Raw genomic sequence first — 14,446 nt, forward strand, 5'->3', positions numbered from 1 at the left:
ACTCTGTCAAGCATAGAGAGAACAGCTAGGAGCCAAAATTGTAGAGGTGCTCACTGCATGCTTTTGCTGAAAAAGGTTGCAAATGACCTTCCAAGTCCTCAGTTTTAGGCAGAATAGTGTGTCTGCCTAGAAGGTAGCTTACCAAGGAGTGGGCATGCTCCACAGAATTGTCACTTAACCTGCTGGCATCAAGTCCATATAGGCAGCAAATGAAAACTTGTTGCTTAGTGGCCTTAGCTGATCCATTTTGGTACTGTTACTGCATATTCAGGTAGCCCAGACTGCAGGCACATAATACTTTTCTTCTCCTTCAGAGCCAGATTTTGATGTACTTTTGAAGATTTTCTGGTACCTTCTAATGGTACTAGAAGCTCCCATTCTCTCACTTGCTGTGTGAATTTCATTGAAGCACAGAATGTGTCGGCCCAAAAAGTGTTTTTGAAAGTTGATGTGGTTTTGTCTCATTGCAAATTTTAAAAAATAAGAAATAACAATCAAGTCTACATTACTGTTCTCTGTGCTTTTTCATGAAATCTTGATTTTGGAGGATCTGTTGTACATGTAGCTTGGAGGGCCTAAGTTGCTGAGATAACCCTGAGCAAGTGAGAATACATGCTAAGAGCATGAACACAGATAACATTCCCAAATACTTGTGGTTACAGCTTAGTTTTTGTGCTTTGATGACCACATCTTCATGACTGAGGGGAAGCTGGCAGACCTGATGTTTGAGAGAACAAATAAAAATGAGCCAGTGGTTTTGGGTGCTAGTACTAGGAAGCATAAACTTAACTAGTTTTGTCCCATGGGAGCCATGTTCCTCCATGAAATTCAGCAAAGCCTTTTATATCTATAACTAGATTGACCTCCTTTGTCTCCCCTGTGTCATGAAGAAGTTGCTATCTGACCAAATCGGTTGTTCCATCCCTCTTCCACTTGGTAAGGAAAAAAGAGAGGGAGGCAGTGGCATATCCTTCTCATGGAAAACCTTACAGAATTGGAAGAATTACACTGGAAATGTCACACGTTCTTCTCTTGCTGCATTTTCTTCCCGTAACTGTTTCCTTTGTGCAGTTGAGCACTTGCTGGTCTGTGGCAAAGCAGCCATAGCTACACAAATATCCCATCTGTGGGGACTCCAGGCTTCCACTTTCCTTACAGATCTTCATCTGAAACACGCTGATTATAGCTGTTTGTGGTCACTGTGTGTTATACAGACTGAAGGAAACAGCTTTTCTAGGTGGAAAGTTAATAATGGGCCTTGAAATTATACCTGACTCTTCAGTCAGTAGCTAAGCTGAGAACAAGGTTTAGAAAAAAAAAAAAAAATCTTCATTTTCCTACCTCTTACTATGGTACTGAGCACTGTACTTCAGTGATATACCTATAAATTCATATTAAACCATTGCTTGCTTCATTTCATGTTAATACATGAGCGGTGTATGAAATAAACAGATGGTTTCAATAATTTTTTTACAGATTTGTTTTCACCCTTTTGCTTCACTCTTATCTGTTATTTTATGCTAGTGTCTTTTCCTCTTTCAGTCTTCCTATTCCATACCATGTGTGCCCTCCCTTAAACATTTCTGGCAGTAATAAGAACATGTGATCCCAAGAGATAAATAAAATGGTGACTTAAAGCTTTTGCCAATGACTAGGGCCTAGTAATAAGTTATATGGGTAAACAGTTCTATCATGGACCCTTAGAGCGTATCTTGCACTTACTTCTAGTGGCTCAGTGTGGGAGGGACTGAATGTTGGAAAAGAGCCATTGATTAGTCAACATAGTGGCTCCTGCACTTAAATTTTGTAGTATTACTTTTCATTCCTTTTTTCTTCTTCCCAAGTTTGTGCTATTATTTTCATTATTCCACACTTAACATCTTTTGATTCTGCAGGGAATTGCAGAGGGGATGTATTTTCCCCTATTGTGGATCCCTGTATGCCTTCCTCTCTCATCTGTGTGCTTCCTTGTCAACCATTTTCTGCTCGTTAAGCAACCTATTTATGTGGGAATCAGCCTATCTTATGGATTGTGAAGGTAAATATCAAAATCTTCATTCAGTAGGGAGCCACAGGACATAGTTCGCATAGATCAGTAACTTGAGGAGAAGGGAATTCTGGGAATAGTTCAAAAGTAGCAGATGGGAATGAAATGTTTATAGCCCATCGGCTCCACTGCAGGATGGAGTTTGGCTGAGCATTCAGTTGGATCTAAAAATTATTAATAATTGCACGGTTCTCACTTGCTGGCAATTTTTTAAGGTACAAGACAGCTTCTTGTTGTCGTGTAAGTGCTGTACAATGATGCTGGGTAACTGGAAGAAACAGGAAGGAAAGCATTACACCAACATCAGCAAACTACAGATTATGGGAAGGAATGTGGAAACAGAACAAATTTGTGCTTCTTGGACTTACATTATTCTTTCACTATTCTGCTCTCCTGTGGAGGCAGGGAATGGGATGATCCTAGAACTGAGAATAATATTTTCTGGTATCTTGTATGTCCGCAGTCGTTTATACCTGGGTAGGGCTGAAGTAGACATGTTATCAACACAAGATGGATGAACCTAGATCAGTGGATGGTTCATGAGCTGAATCCAGCTCAGGGGACACAATTTCATCCAGCTTTCTGCCCATTCCAGGAGAAGATAAGTTGTGGGAATGGAGATCTTGTTCCTGTGTGCCAGTAATCTGACACGGAATAGCAAATTGCTTCTTCTACCAATCTGTTTGAAGACCTAGGACTGGAAATATAATCTTCTACCTTTTCATTATACACAGAGAGTTTGTGCTGCCTGTATGGCTCATGAGGAGAAAGTCCCCATACTGGACCATTCTGCAGTAAATAATTCTGTGACAAAGGAAAAAGAAGATGACTGAGTCTCTAGCCATGCAGTATTTCTGTAATGTTGTTAAACCCACAGGCCAGACTGAAGCACATTGTCTACTGGGAAGATACTATATAAAAATGAACAGAAGTGGCACTGCTTTTGAACTCTATAAAAGCAGTCCCCTTTGGAAGCTGGCAGGAGGCTACAAAGTGAAGTTCTGGAACATAGAAATTGCTCCCCAGCTTTCTTCTTCCTGAGTTAGTGCTTTACCTGGGGTTTCTTTTTCCCCTTGCGTAAGGTGCTTTTAACTTTCACTAACATTTGGGATACGTTTTTCTGGAGTCCAGGATCCAGACTCTGTGTCTCTGCCTGAGAGTGATTCTGGAGAGGAGCTTGGTGAACAAGCTGTCTTGCACCCAGCCTCTACGCTCCTTTCCATAGCCATAGCATGTACTGCCAGTCACCGGTTAAATGTTTTTCCTGTCCTCTCTCGTCTTAGCAGGAGAGCCCTTTGCTAACCCCTCCTCTGGCCTTGAGTAACTTCCTCCTGACATACTGTGGATAAGCTTTTAAGGAGTTCCTTGTTCCTCCCAGCCTCTCTTAACCAAGCCTCTGGGATCATTCAACAATCTTGCCATCCTGCCTCAGCCTGGGAACAGGACCCACATCTGCTTCTCCCAAATACCACTCTCAGCAAGTGGGATAAAGAAAAGAGTATGTGTTTGAGGCAGTGTATGGGGGTGAGGGGAATGCTGGGGAGCACAGAGGTGATGGATGTTGAGGCAGCATTGTCTGAAGGATGGCCTCAGACTGGGTGTCCTGTGGAGCTTTACAAACATACTAAAACTTGTTCTCTCTCTCTCACCAATGGAAGATAAAGTACTCAAATATATATCACTGAAAAAGATGGTGGTGTGCTTGTGCTCAGTTGGTATACTCATGCATAGGAGTTTCTGTGGTGGTTAAATTATCATCATCTTGGCAAAACAAGGGTAAAATACAATGGCTGTCATCATTGAGGTCTAGCAGTGTAGCTCTCGGGTCTGTGAAATCTGGGTCTTTTGGACTGATCAAGACTTTTTCCAAATTCAGTCCTAACTGCAGACTTCTTCCTGTAATACAAATGAGTTAACTGAATTTCTGAAACAGCAGAAGAGGGAACGAGCTTTCAAGAGGTTTAGCTGTATAAATGTCATAGTTACAATTTCTGTGAAACAGAATTAAGATCTGTGAGTTTGGGGTGCTCTTTTCTAAAGACATTTGTGCTTGCATATGGGTGGATGCTTTTGGAGTTAGTAGAGCATGAGTTACAAGCTTAATTATCAGATGTGCCTTTAGTCTTGCTAGAGTCAGTTTGAGCAATGTGATACAAGATAAGAAGGCAACTGGAGTCAAAATTGTTTCCATACTGTATGTAAAAATGCATCTGGAGCGATGAATGGAAGATGCTAGAAGTGGTTTTTGTGACGTGGTCACCTGAAGATGTTCGAGTACCCCAGGTTAACATTAGAGAAGGATTCTCTCACATGATTGCATTTATCTGCTGGTGTTATTTTAATCCAAAGCCAAATGTGCCTTTTAGACTAGGAAGGATACTTTGCAGCTTTATCAGTCTTCCTGCAGCTCCTACTGTTTTAAAGCATCGCTTTTATTCCATCATGAGCAGAGTTATGACATGTCACGCCCATCCCTGAGATACATATACAATGTAATTTCAACTGCAGATAAACATACAGTCACTGGCACACCAGATTTCCTGGAAGAATAGGTGATATGAATAAGAAACTGCTTTCAGAGTTATCTATATGTGCAAGCTTTTTCTTGGAAAATGCCATGCTTATCAGTTTTAGGTAAGTGCAGTGCTGGAAGCAGTCTAAATGCTTTTGATCCATCCTTTTCAACATATGAGTTAGTATTAAAGCAGAGTTACGGTGTCATGTTATGTAGGTAAGAAAAAGTCAGCATGCTAATTGCCAAATCTGACTGTGATTTAGAAGCTTGGGGGCAGCTGCCATTGCTACTTTATCACTCAAAAACTTCAATTTCCTTTCTTAGCATCTAATAGAACTAGTAACTAATTGGATTATTTTTCTAGGCTGAATTCTGTAGACCTAAATGTCTGTTAGGGACTCTTTACTAGACATGATGCTATAGCTGATTAAAGGACTTCCATCTTGCCTCACTTAAGTATATGAGACATTTGGGTGGTCAGAGTTTTTCTTGACACGGAACTATAACATTGTTGTAAGAATCCTAGTTATATCTATTTCACACCTGCAGTCAATTTGGCCAGCAAGTTGTCTCCAAACAGCAGCTAGCATCACATGCTTCAGAAGCAGGTACAAGAAATCCTGTGCTGGGAGGTATGGTGTAACCTGTGTATCATGAAGGCTTTATGCAGCTTCTAAATTGTTGGAGCCTTTTAGGTGTTGAAATATGAGGTTCAACATCTTGCCTGAAACTTTTTGAAATAGCACTTCAAGCTGTAACTGCTTGTGGAGAAACCAGCACCTCGACTTGCTAACTCAACCAGTTTTGATCAGTTTCACAATTACAGTGTGCAGGCTTCCCTGAAACAGTTGTGCATACTTTCATTTACTATTACTATCCCATTGTTTTTATCTTGTAAGGCAGGACAAATGATGCCTCAGTGACTTTCCTTTATGTTTTGATGCTTTTTTTATCACACTACTTTCACATCTGTTTCCTGTCACAATCAGTTACCCTCTTTACAGCTTTGGTCTTTATGTTGGGGCTTCTGTCACTTTCATATTTCTTCCCTGATTGTCTTCTGTTTTTCTGTCTTTGGTAGGGGATGATCTACTTTGCATAGCCTGCTGTAGGCAAGGTTGAATCTCTGATTTGAGTGATTTAATCATTGGGCTACTGGTGGGTCTCTCTAAAACATTAAAGATTTCTTCATTCCACTCCAGAAATCATTTGAGCATTAAGCATTAGCGGGAGGTTACAATGCTGGTAGTGTCATCTGGATAGTCAAAACAGCTAGTGTTCATTTTGGTGGATTTGGTACTCTGACACTTACACACTGTAGTGCAGGGACTAGTAGGTGAAGGTGTGTCAGTGATGTTTCTGTGTGACTTCTAAAAATATACTTAATGTATTTTTATCATTACTGTTTGCATATGTAACAGTTTAAGAGCGGTGCTTTGAATTTAATGAAAGTATCTGTAACTGTTCCAGATCACTAAGTGGGCTGGTTCCTAATACTGTTCTTAGCATGAATCTGCTGTTTATCTTTGTTCTACTGATACTGTGCTGTTCCTTCTTCCTTTTTTGTTTGTAGCCCTTAGGTTGATTTAACTGCATCGACTCAACTGAGACTGAGTTGCAGAGATGGTAATCAGAGATGGGCTGTACCGTTGGTGTTTCCTGTTAGGTGTTGCACAAGGGCTTCAGCTTGTTTTCAGATTGCAAGTGCAGAAGCCTCGTCACCATGTGACTTAGACGGCTCTTCCTGTTGAAAGAGACTGGCTTTCAGTAGTTCTCAGAGCAGGTACCGACAGTTCAAACTCTGCTTAGTATAGTACTGTGCCTGGTTTTTCTGAGCTGTATACACCATATGATCACTCTGTCAGCTTTCATGGTATTTTAAAAATAGTTTGTTTTTTAGGCAGCATGAATTTTGTGCTATTGTTTTACTACACATTCTCTTAGCTTCCTTCCAAGTGATCATGATTTCATCAAACAATTCCATTGCCTATGTACTTTTCATAAACACAGTGCTGTTGTCTTATTTAAGTGCACAAATGACAAAACTTTCTTCTTTCTTAAAAATAAAAAAGTTATTTTATTTTCTCTAGTATCTTAACAAATCAAAATATATGCAATCATGCAGAAATCATATCCTTATTTTAAATACAGAGTTCATATTATAGACCAGGAAAGGCAGTTCCTACTTCACCTGAGTGCAAGGACTGCTTCTCCATTCTTGCAAGAAATTTCTCAGTGTTTTTCTTTGGTGGCCTTAAATACTGTACCATCCTCATGAGAAAACTGTGTTTTCCCTGTTAGCAAAGTACACTGCTTATGCAAGGGCAACAAGTTGGACCAGGGAGTGTTTCCCATCCATCGCTGTGGGCTAGCTTGCTTTCTATGTATCTGCCAAATTTCTTTGGTGTTAGAAGATACCTTAATTCCAACTTCCTAGCCCGTAGCTCAAAAAATGTAGAAATTTATATCTCAGTTTCAATAAGGCTATATATGGAGTAGATATTTAGGAGAGGGAAGAAGTTTTGTGTGGGTCTGTTGCCAAGTTTAGACATACTGTGCACGGGAGTTTTGTATTATCATCCAGGGCAGCAAGGCTCCTTCTTGTGAAAAGGAAATGGTTGGAAGCTCCCTCACAGGGGCACCTGAATGGATGCAAATAGGTCTTTGGAAATGGCAACAAAGCACCTGACAAAGAAAAGACAGACACTACGAAAGACAGACACTAACAGGTAGGGAGAAGTAGGAACAAATATGCAGAAATCATATTTTTTTATTGGGTGAGGTGAAATACTAAGATGCTGTAGGTACAAAGTACAATAAAATACAAAAGTTTTGTTAATTAAATTATATTTATCAGCAAAGAGGCTGCTGAATCTGAAATTGGGATGATAAAAAAATAATAGATCTAGCAGTTCTGGGGGACTTCTAGTAAATGGTGGGGTGAATAAATGTATTGATGAGTCAAAATACATTGAGACAATACTAAGACAATACTAATGGGTTATATAATCCTGTGAGACTTTAATATGCATAAATCAATAGTGAGACTTGGTGGTTAGAATAGCAAGCTGAAGAGAAAATGACCAAACCCCTTAGATGTACAGTAAGAGAAATGTGGGAGTATTTAAAAAAAAAAAAAAGTTTTCATAAGAGCTCAATGAAGATTTGAGAATGAAATTTGAGGGAAATAAAAGACAAGGAATACCTTTGCCTGTATGCTTGGTGTTACTTCAGAAAGTGGTCTAGAAGACATGAATTTGAAGAATCTGTCAGTTTAAAAATAGGTTAGGTTTCACATGTATGCCTTCCCACAGGCCCCTCCTAAGCATGTTTCTTCTTGACAACTGCAATTTCCTCTTTTTATTTTAGTTCTGATTTTTTTTGTCTGCTTAAGATCTTATGCGTAACATGGGAAACCTATTGTAAAAGTACTGTCTTTTTTTCTTTTCTTCAGTTTATTGTAGTTGATAGTGATTTTAAGAGTTACGAGTATTAGTCCTACATGCAGAAAAACCTCACAGAAAAGTTACTGTTTAGTGGATATAGAAGAAGATTGAGTATGAAACTTGATATTCTTCTGGGGCCTTTGGTAAATATTTTTCCCTTTTTTGTTAATAATAGCTCATACACCTGCAGGTTTCACTTTGAGTTTCTGGTTTTAATTAAGTTCAAGGCTATTTATAAAAGTCAAAAGAATTTGCTGGTCCAAAATGCAGCAGCATCTTCTTTGAGATAGTTCACAAATCTGCATACTGTTTTTCCTGTTCCAACTGTGGCAATCAAATAAAAGAAATGGAAGTTATTGTGGAGACGAGTCAAAGAGGAGGTGAATGGATGGACACTCTTTTGCAGTTCCATGTTTTGGGGACTCATTTTGCTGTCTTGCTTTTCTGGCTCTTGACAAAATCTCTGATGAATTTGGAGAGTTTTCGGATCAGTTTAAGACATCATTCAGTGTGTTTTAGCATTAAAATATTTTCAGGGTGTTTGGTGATTATGATGTTAATTTTGTCTTTTTAAATGCAATCAGTAAAAATGTAAGAGAGAAGAAAAAGATACCAGTAGGGGCAATGGCTTGGTGACAACATTGTTTTATCAGTCTGGTGATGGTGATGAATGTCTGTTCACTGAAAGGGACACTGAAATATTTCCTTCTCAAGATAAATATTCAATCCTTCTCCATGCTCCCACATGCTTAAGGTCAAAAAACACCCTAGTATTAAATGTCATTTATTTGAATTGATAAAAGTCATCAGTGACTAACTCAGCTCCAATATGCAGTGGAAATTCTTGTAGAATTCTTTGCACATTGCTTTTTTGTGGGGTTACATTATCTTCCTTATGAATTGAATGTGTATGAAGATTCAGAAAATCATATCATTGCAAAGAAAAAAGGTCTAAATTTACTAGAACCTGTAAAATTCCTATAATTTGGTGAAAGTGTTGTATAATCAAATATTCAGTTCTCTTGCCTTTTTTGTTAACCACTGAAGAGGGTTCTTAGGGTTTTTTTTTTAACTGTTTAGACAGTTCTTACTCCTCCTTTTGGTAAGGTCTCCTGGTCCTAACCCAAAGTATTTTTTTTCCCATTTTTATATATCTATTCTGGAAAAATACAACAAAGCAGTATTTCACTTTGTCAAAGGAACCAGTATGAAGGCTTTTTCCTGAAAGTAAATCTAGTCAGTGCTTAAAAAATCCACAAAAACATACAAAAGGCTAGAGCTGATAAGATTCCCTCCACAGATATTTTGTTCCCCTAAATCAGAAAACAGGAAGACATAAAATTATTCAGTATTATTTAAGGACTGATGAGATACTTGTCAGTATGAACTGCAGCTCCATTTTTTTTTTTGTTACATAACAAATCTCACTTCACTCTGCATGACCAAATAAGTGTCATTTTATCTATACTTTTAATGAAAATTGATTCTCCAAGTCCCAGATGTGTAGGAAGCTACACAGCTGTTGATTCAAATAAATTAATTAAGATTCAGTAATCATTTACTCAACCAGTATACTGCTGAATCTACAGAAATGTAATTTTATATAGAAAGCTGTGTATCATAACTGATACATACAGAGACCAAGCCATCCAGTGTGTTTGTCAGCTGGAAACGAAGCAGATGACTTCGGCTCTCCATTCACTCGGTCATGTGTGACGTGTGCTTCCTGTTACATGGGCCTTGCTGTGCTGTCTGGGCTACGGCTACCCTCAGCCCTGCCAGCTACATCCTATGTCTTTAATGGCATCCAGTTCCCAAATCTTTAAGTCTTTGATTTCCAGGATCTGAGAGAACTGTGAAAGTTCAAAGTTTGGTTCCCAGTTGCCTGTGCCTTGTTTAGTTACACCAGCTACAAAAAAAGTCTAAAGTGGGTATAATATGCCCCAAGTCTGAGTGGTGAAAGCTGTACATGTCTACTCCTAATGAGTTCTTGTGTTGGAGATAACACAGATGGTAAGAGGGTAAGTGTAAATTAGGTGGGTCTTACTTATGTAGATTCCAGAAAGACCAAGTCCAGAGGAGACAGAACAGGTCAGATTGTCCCAGTATGAACTATCATATTAAAGGTATGCTGCCAAATAATTATCAAACATCATACACTGGTCGTTCAGTGGCCTTTATCATTTAACTATGGAATAGTTACATTATTCAAGATGTTCTGTTAAAGGAAGAGCATTAAGATGGAAGAACAGTATATTTGCTGGTCTTCTTTTCTTGCCAGTCTTCATAGTCATTAGAGTTGTTTGGGCTCTCAGTTGATTGCTTTCTTGCATCAGGTTGGTCCTCAGCCTGTAAGGTGCTGTAGTGGGTTGACCTTGTGTTGTGGTTTAACACCAGCCAGCAACTAAGCCCACACAGCCACTTGCTCACTCCTCCCCCCTCCCAGTGGGATGGGGAGGAGAATCAGAGAAAAAGTAAAACTTGTCAGTTTAGATAAGGACAGTTTAATAAATAAAATATAATAACGATAATAAAGTACAATAATCATTTGTAATGAAAAAATATAGCAGAGAAGAATAAAACCCAAGAAAAAAAACAAGTGATGCACAGTACAGTTGCTCACTACTCACTGTCTGATGTCTGAGCAGCGATCCATCCCTCTTGGCCAACTCCCCCCAGTTTATATACTGGGCATGATGTTCTGTGGTATGGAGTATTCCTTTGGCTAGCTTGGGTTAACTGTCCTGGCCATGCTCCCTCCCAGCTTTTTGTGGACCTGCTCACTGACAGAGCATGGGAAACTGAAAAATCCTTAAGTTCGGATAGCGCTACTTAGCTACACTAAAATATCAGTGTATTATCAATGTTATTCTCACACTAAATCAAAAACACAGCACTGTACCAGCTACTAGGAAGACAATTAACTCTATCCCAGCCACAACCAGGACACTTTGGCTACCAGGTGCCTACCAAGCCACTCTGTCACTCCCCCTCAGCAGAACAGGGGGAAAAGATATCATGGAAAAGCTCATGGGTTGAGATAAGGACAGGGAGATCACTTACCAATTACCATTGAACAAAACAGGCCCAACATCGGGAAATGAATTTATTAATTGCCAGTTAATAAGACAGTAGCATAATGAGAAATAAGAGCAAAACTGAAAATATCTTTGCCCCACCCCTCCCTTCTTCCTAGGCTCAGCTTCACTCCCAACTCTTCTACTTCTTCCCCCTCAAGAGGTACAGGGGTGTGGGGAATGGGCATTGCAGTCAGTTCATCATGCTTTGTCTGCCACTCTTTCCTCCACACACTGTTTCTCTGCTCTGGCGTGGGGGCTCTCCCACAGGAAACTCCTTCAGAAAACCTGTTCTGAGTGGCTCCTCTCCACAGGCTCCAGTTCCCACCAGGAGCCTGCTCCAACAGTGTTGCCTGCAACTTCCTTCTGGACATGTCCACCTGCTCCAGTGTGGGGTCCTCCACAGACTGCAGTGTGGATATCTGCTTCAGCATGGTGCTCTGAGCTGCAGGGGCACAGCCTGCCTCACCATGGGCTGCACCATTTGCTGCAGGGCAATCTCTGCTCTGGTGCCTGGAGGACCTCCTCCCCCTCCTTCTTCACTGACCTTGGTTTCAGCAGGGCTGTTTCTCACATGTTTTCTCAGTCCTCTCTTACAGCTACTGCACAGCATTTTTTACCCCTTCTTAAATACCTTGTTCAGAGGTGTCACCATCACTGCTGATGAACTTTGACCAGCACCAAGTCCCATCTTGGAGCCGGCTGGAACTACCATCTCTCTCTGACATGGTGGCAGCTCCTGGTGTCTTCTCACAGAAGCTACCCCTGCAGCCCCTCCACTACCAAAACTTTGCCACATAAATCCAGTACAGGTGCACACAAATCCAGTGAAACAATATGACTGCTTATATGTTTAACCCTAATTTTATGTGATTAGTGCCAGAGTTCTCAGTCCCTTACAGGCTTGGGCATCTTAAGAAAATTATGTTTATAGTTCTTGTCTCTGGCAATGTTCCATGTCAGACACCCTTTTATACTACTTTTCTCCCTACAAACGAACACATTTATGAGAAAGAGGAAGAGGATCATTACAGAAGCTGTATCTCCCCAGTATCTCAGCACCCCTGGTGTGTGGTGCTGTCCTCGCCCCCATCTTGCAACTAGAACCACCATTTACTCCCATACAGCATGTACCCATTTTCCTTGTCTCAGTGCTCTCCCTCAGATGTCTTGAGGTCAGCTAAGACTGGAGTTCTCTGGGTGCACTATTGTTTGAAAGAAAATAGGGAGAAATATTGAGACAAAAAGTTGATCATGTACCTAACCATGACCTGTTCCTGCACTTGATAACACCTAATAGAATCTTGTTGTATTAGTCATCTAATCCAAAGAAAGAAAGCTTTCAAGATGAAGCATTCAGGAATTTCTCAACCTCAAACTTTGTTTCCCTCTCCATCTCTCACTAGCTACATTTCTTTTAAGATACAATGATGGTTTATTAGCTAGTGACTTCCTATGAAATATAAATAATACAAGGAGGTTGTTGGAACTCCTAATGAGTGTAGAACCCAAGGGTGTGTTTAAGCATATACAGGATTGAGATTCTGATCTATTAGTAGTTATTTCTAAACTATGGATGGAGATTTTTCCAAGTCCTGAACAGATGTTTTGAAGTTAATTGGGAATGCAGTATAAAAGGACGTTGCGTCTTCTGTTTCTGACCGTTGCTGGCTTTGAAATGAACTTTTGATGATTCCCTCGCTGTGGATTTTTTTTTCTTTCAGATGGAGCAAACATGTGATGATATAGATGAAATGTTCAGCAATTTACTTGGGGAGATGGACATGCTGACCCAGGTAAATAGTTCTTTTCTTCTATCAAGATTAGAAAAATAGCTGTTATGCATTAGAGAAGAGGCAACTTTTCTACATTTTTCATGTACCTCCACTTTGAATAAATACTGATATATTATTTTGAAAAAACCTTCAACTAAATTTCTCTGGTTGACATTTTAAACAAGTAGCCTAAAGAATAAAGTAATATTAGTGCAGGCTAGATTGTTAAAGAGAGCTAAGTGCTTATGAAAGATGTTTTCTCCAGAAAAACAAATAAGCAATTTAAATTCCTCTGGACTCAGTCCCAAGAAATTGAAAGATTCTGTCAACACAGGAAAAGTTTGAGTCAGAATTTTCAGGTATGAATGCTTGGCATACATGAATAAATGGGATGTAGCCTGGGTGTCAAATGTAAACCTTGGAAATGAAAGCAACATTTTGAATATATGCAGAAGAGTAATCTGTACATGTGCCAAAATACTAAGTTACAGCTAGGGTGGCATTCAAGAATTTATAGGGACATTATTGCCAGTGCAGAATACACTCTTGAAAGGAAACTATAAAACAGCATGAGCCTATTCCTAAACCTATAGTCTCAGGATACTTCCTGCAAAACCTGATTAAATGAGAATTTTTATTTCTAAAAAGCCTCTACAAAGTCAGTACATCTGTTGTATTTTAGTAAATGCAACAATGAAAATGTAATAGTAATTTTAGTAAATGCGACTGCAACAAAATGAAAACACTTAAGCTATCATCTTGGATTCTGTGTGAATTTGATTGTTTACAGCCTCTGTTTTGAGGGGTCTCTCCTCTTGGTGAATCCCAGTGCTTGCCAAATTAAATACCCATAATTCTGAGCCACAGAATAGAAATTGTGCTTAAACTGTATGAAAGCCAAGATTTCACATGACATTCTTAGCTATCAAGTCACAATAGTTTGCCCTTTGGTAGCTTTTCTGCTTTTTAAGGGCTTTCTATAACCATGCATATTTATTTTTATATATATGTATATAAAGAGAGAGGAGTTTAGGGTAATAATTTCATTATTATGCCTTGAAAATTAACAAAAGACTGCTTGTGATAAATTTTACCTCTTCAGATAGGACACAGCACCTTTATGAGTGCAGGTCATGGGAATGGAGTAAGAGAGTGAGCCTCTTCTCTCTCTGCTCATCAGTGCAGTAATGTGTGGAATGGGATGTGTTCCTCAGACACTGACTCCTTCTCCTCTCCAAAATTCTGACATTGCCTCTTAGCATTGTATGGTAGGAGGAGACAGACATGTCTGAAAGCCTGTAGACTTTCAGTTAACAGACTTGCATCAGTTAATTGCTTTAAGCTCTTTAATTTCTAAAATGAGGCTGTAGATGGTTTTTCATCCATTTCCACCAATCTGTCTGTTCCTAAAGTAAGCGTAAATGATAGAAGCACACAGAGATGCCTTCACATTGCATAATAAGGCTGAAAAATAAATACAAATTCAGAATTGGGCTTTTCTGCTATTTCAGTGTACTTAATTTTAAACCTTTTTTTAGCATTTTGATTGTTTTCTCTTTAATTTCTCTTTGCATGTACTTCCCCCC

At 39.4% G+C, this 14,446-nt stretch overlaps 1 protein-coding gene across 3 annotated transcripts in view; it reads left to right on the forward strand.

Moving 5' to 3' along the window:
* The first annotated feature begins 12,807 nt into the window (after window positions 1-12,807).
* Window positions 12,808-14,446, forward strand: part of APBB1IP (amyloid beta precursor protein binding family B member 1 interacting protein) — a 51,458-nt gene continuing 49,819 nt past the window's right edge. For 2 of the 3 annotated variants that reach the window (XM_026842081.1, XM_026842083.1), the window contains exon 1: window positions 12,810-12,881. In XM_026842081.1, the coding sequence (XP_026697882.1) occupies window positions 12,810-12,881 (72 nt within the window). Of the gene's footprint in view, window positions 12,882-14,446 lie in introns of all 3 variants that reach the window. The other variant, XM_026842082.1, reaches the window with a different exon arrangement.

This window comes from Athene cunicularia, assembly GCF_003259725.1.
Source record: "Athene cunicularia isolate RWA chromosome 2 unlocalized genomic scaffold, athCun1 chr2_part1, whole genome shotgun sequence".
Lineage (NCBI taxonomy): Eukaryota > Metazoa > Chordata > Aves > Strigiformes > Strigidae > Athene > Athene cunicularia.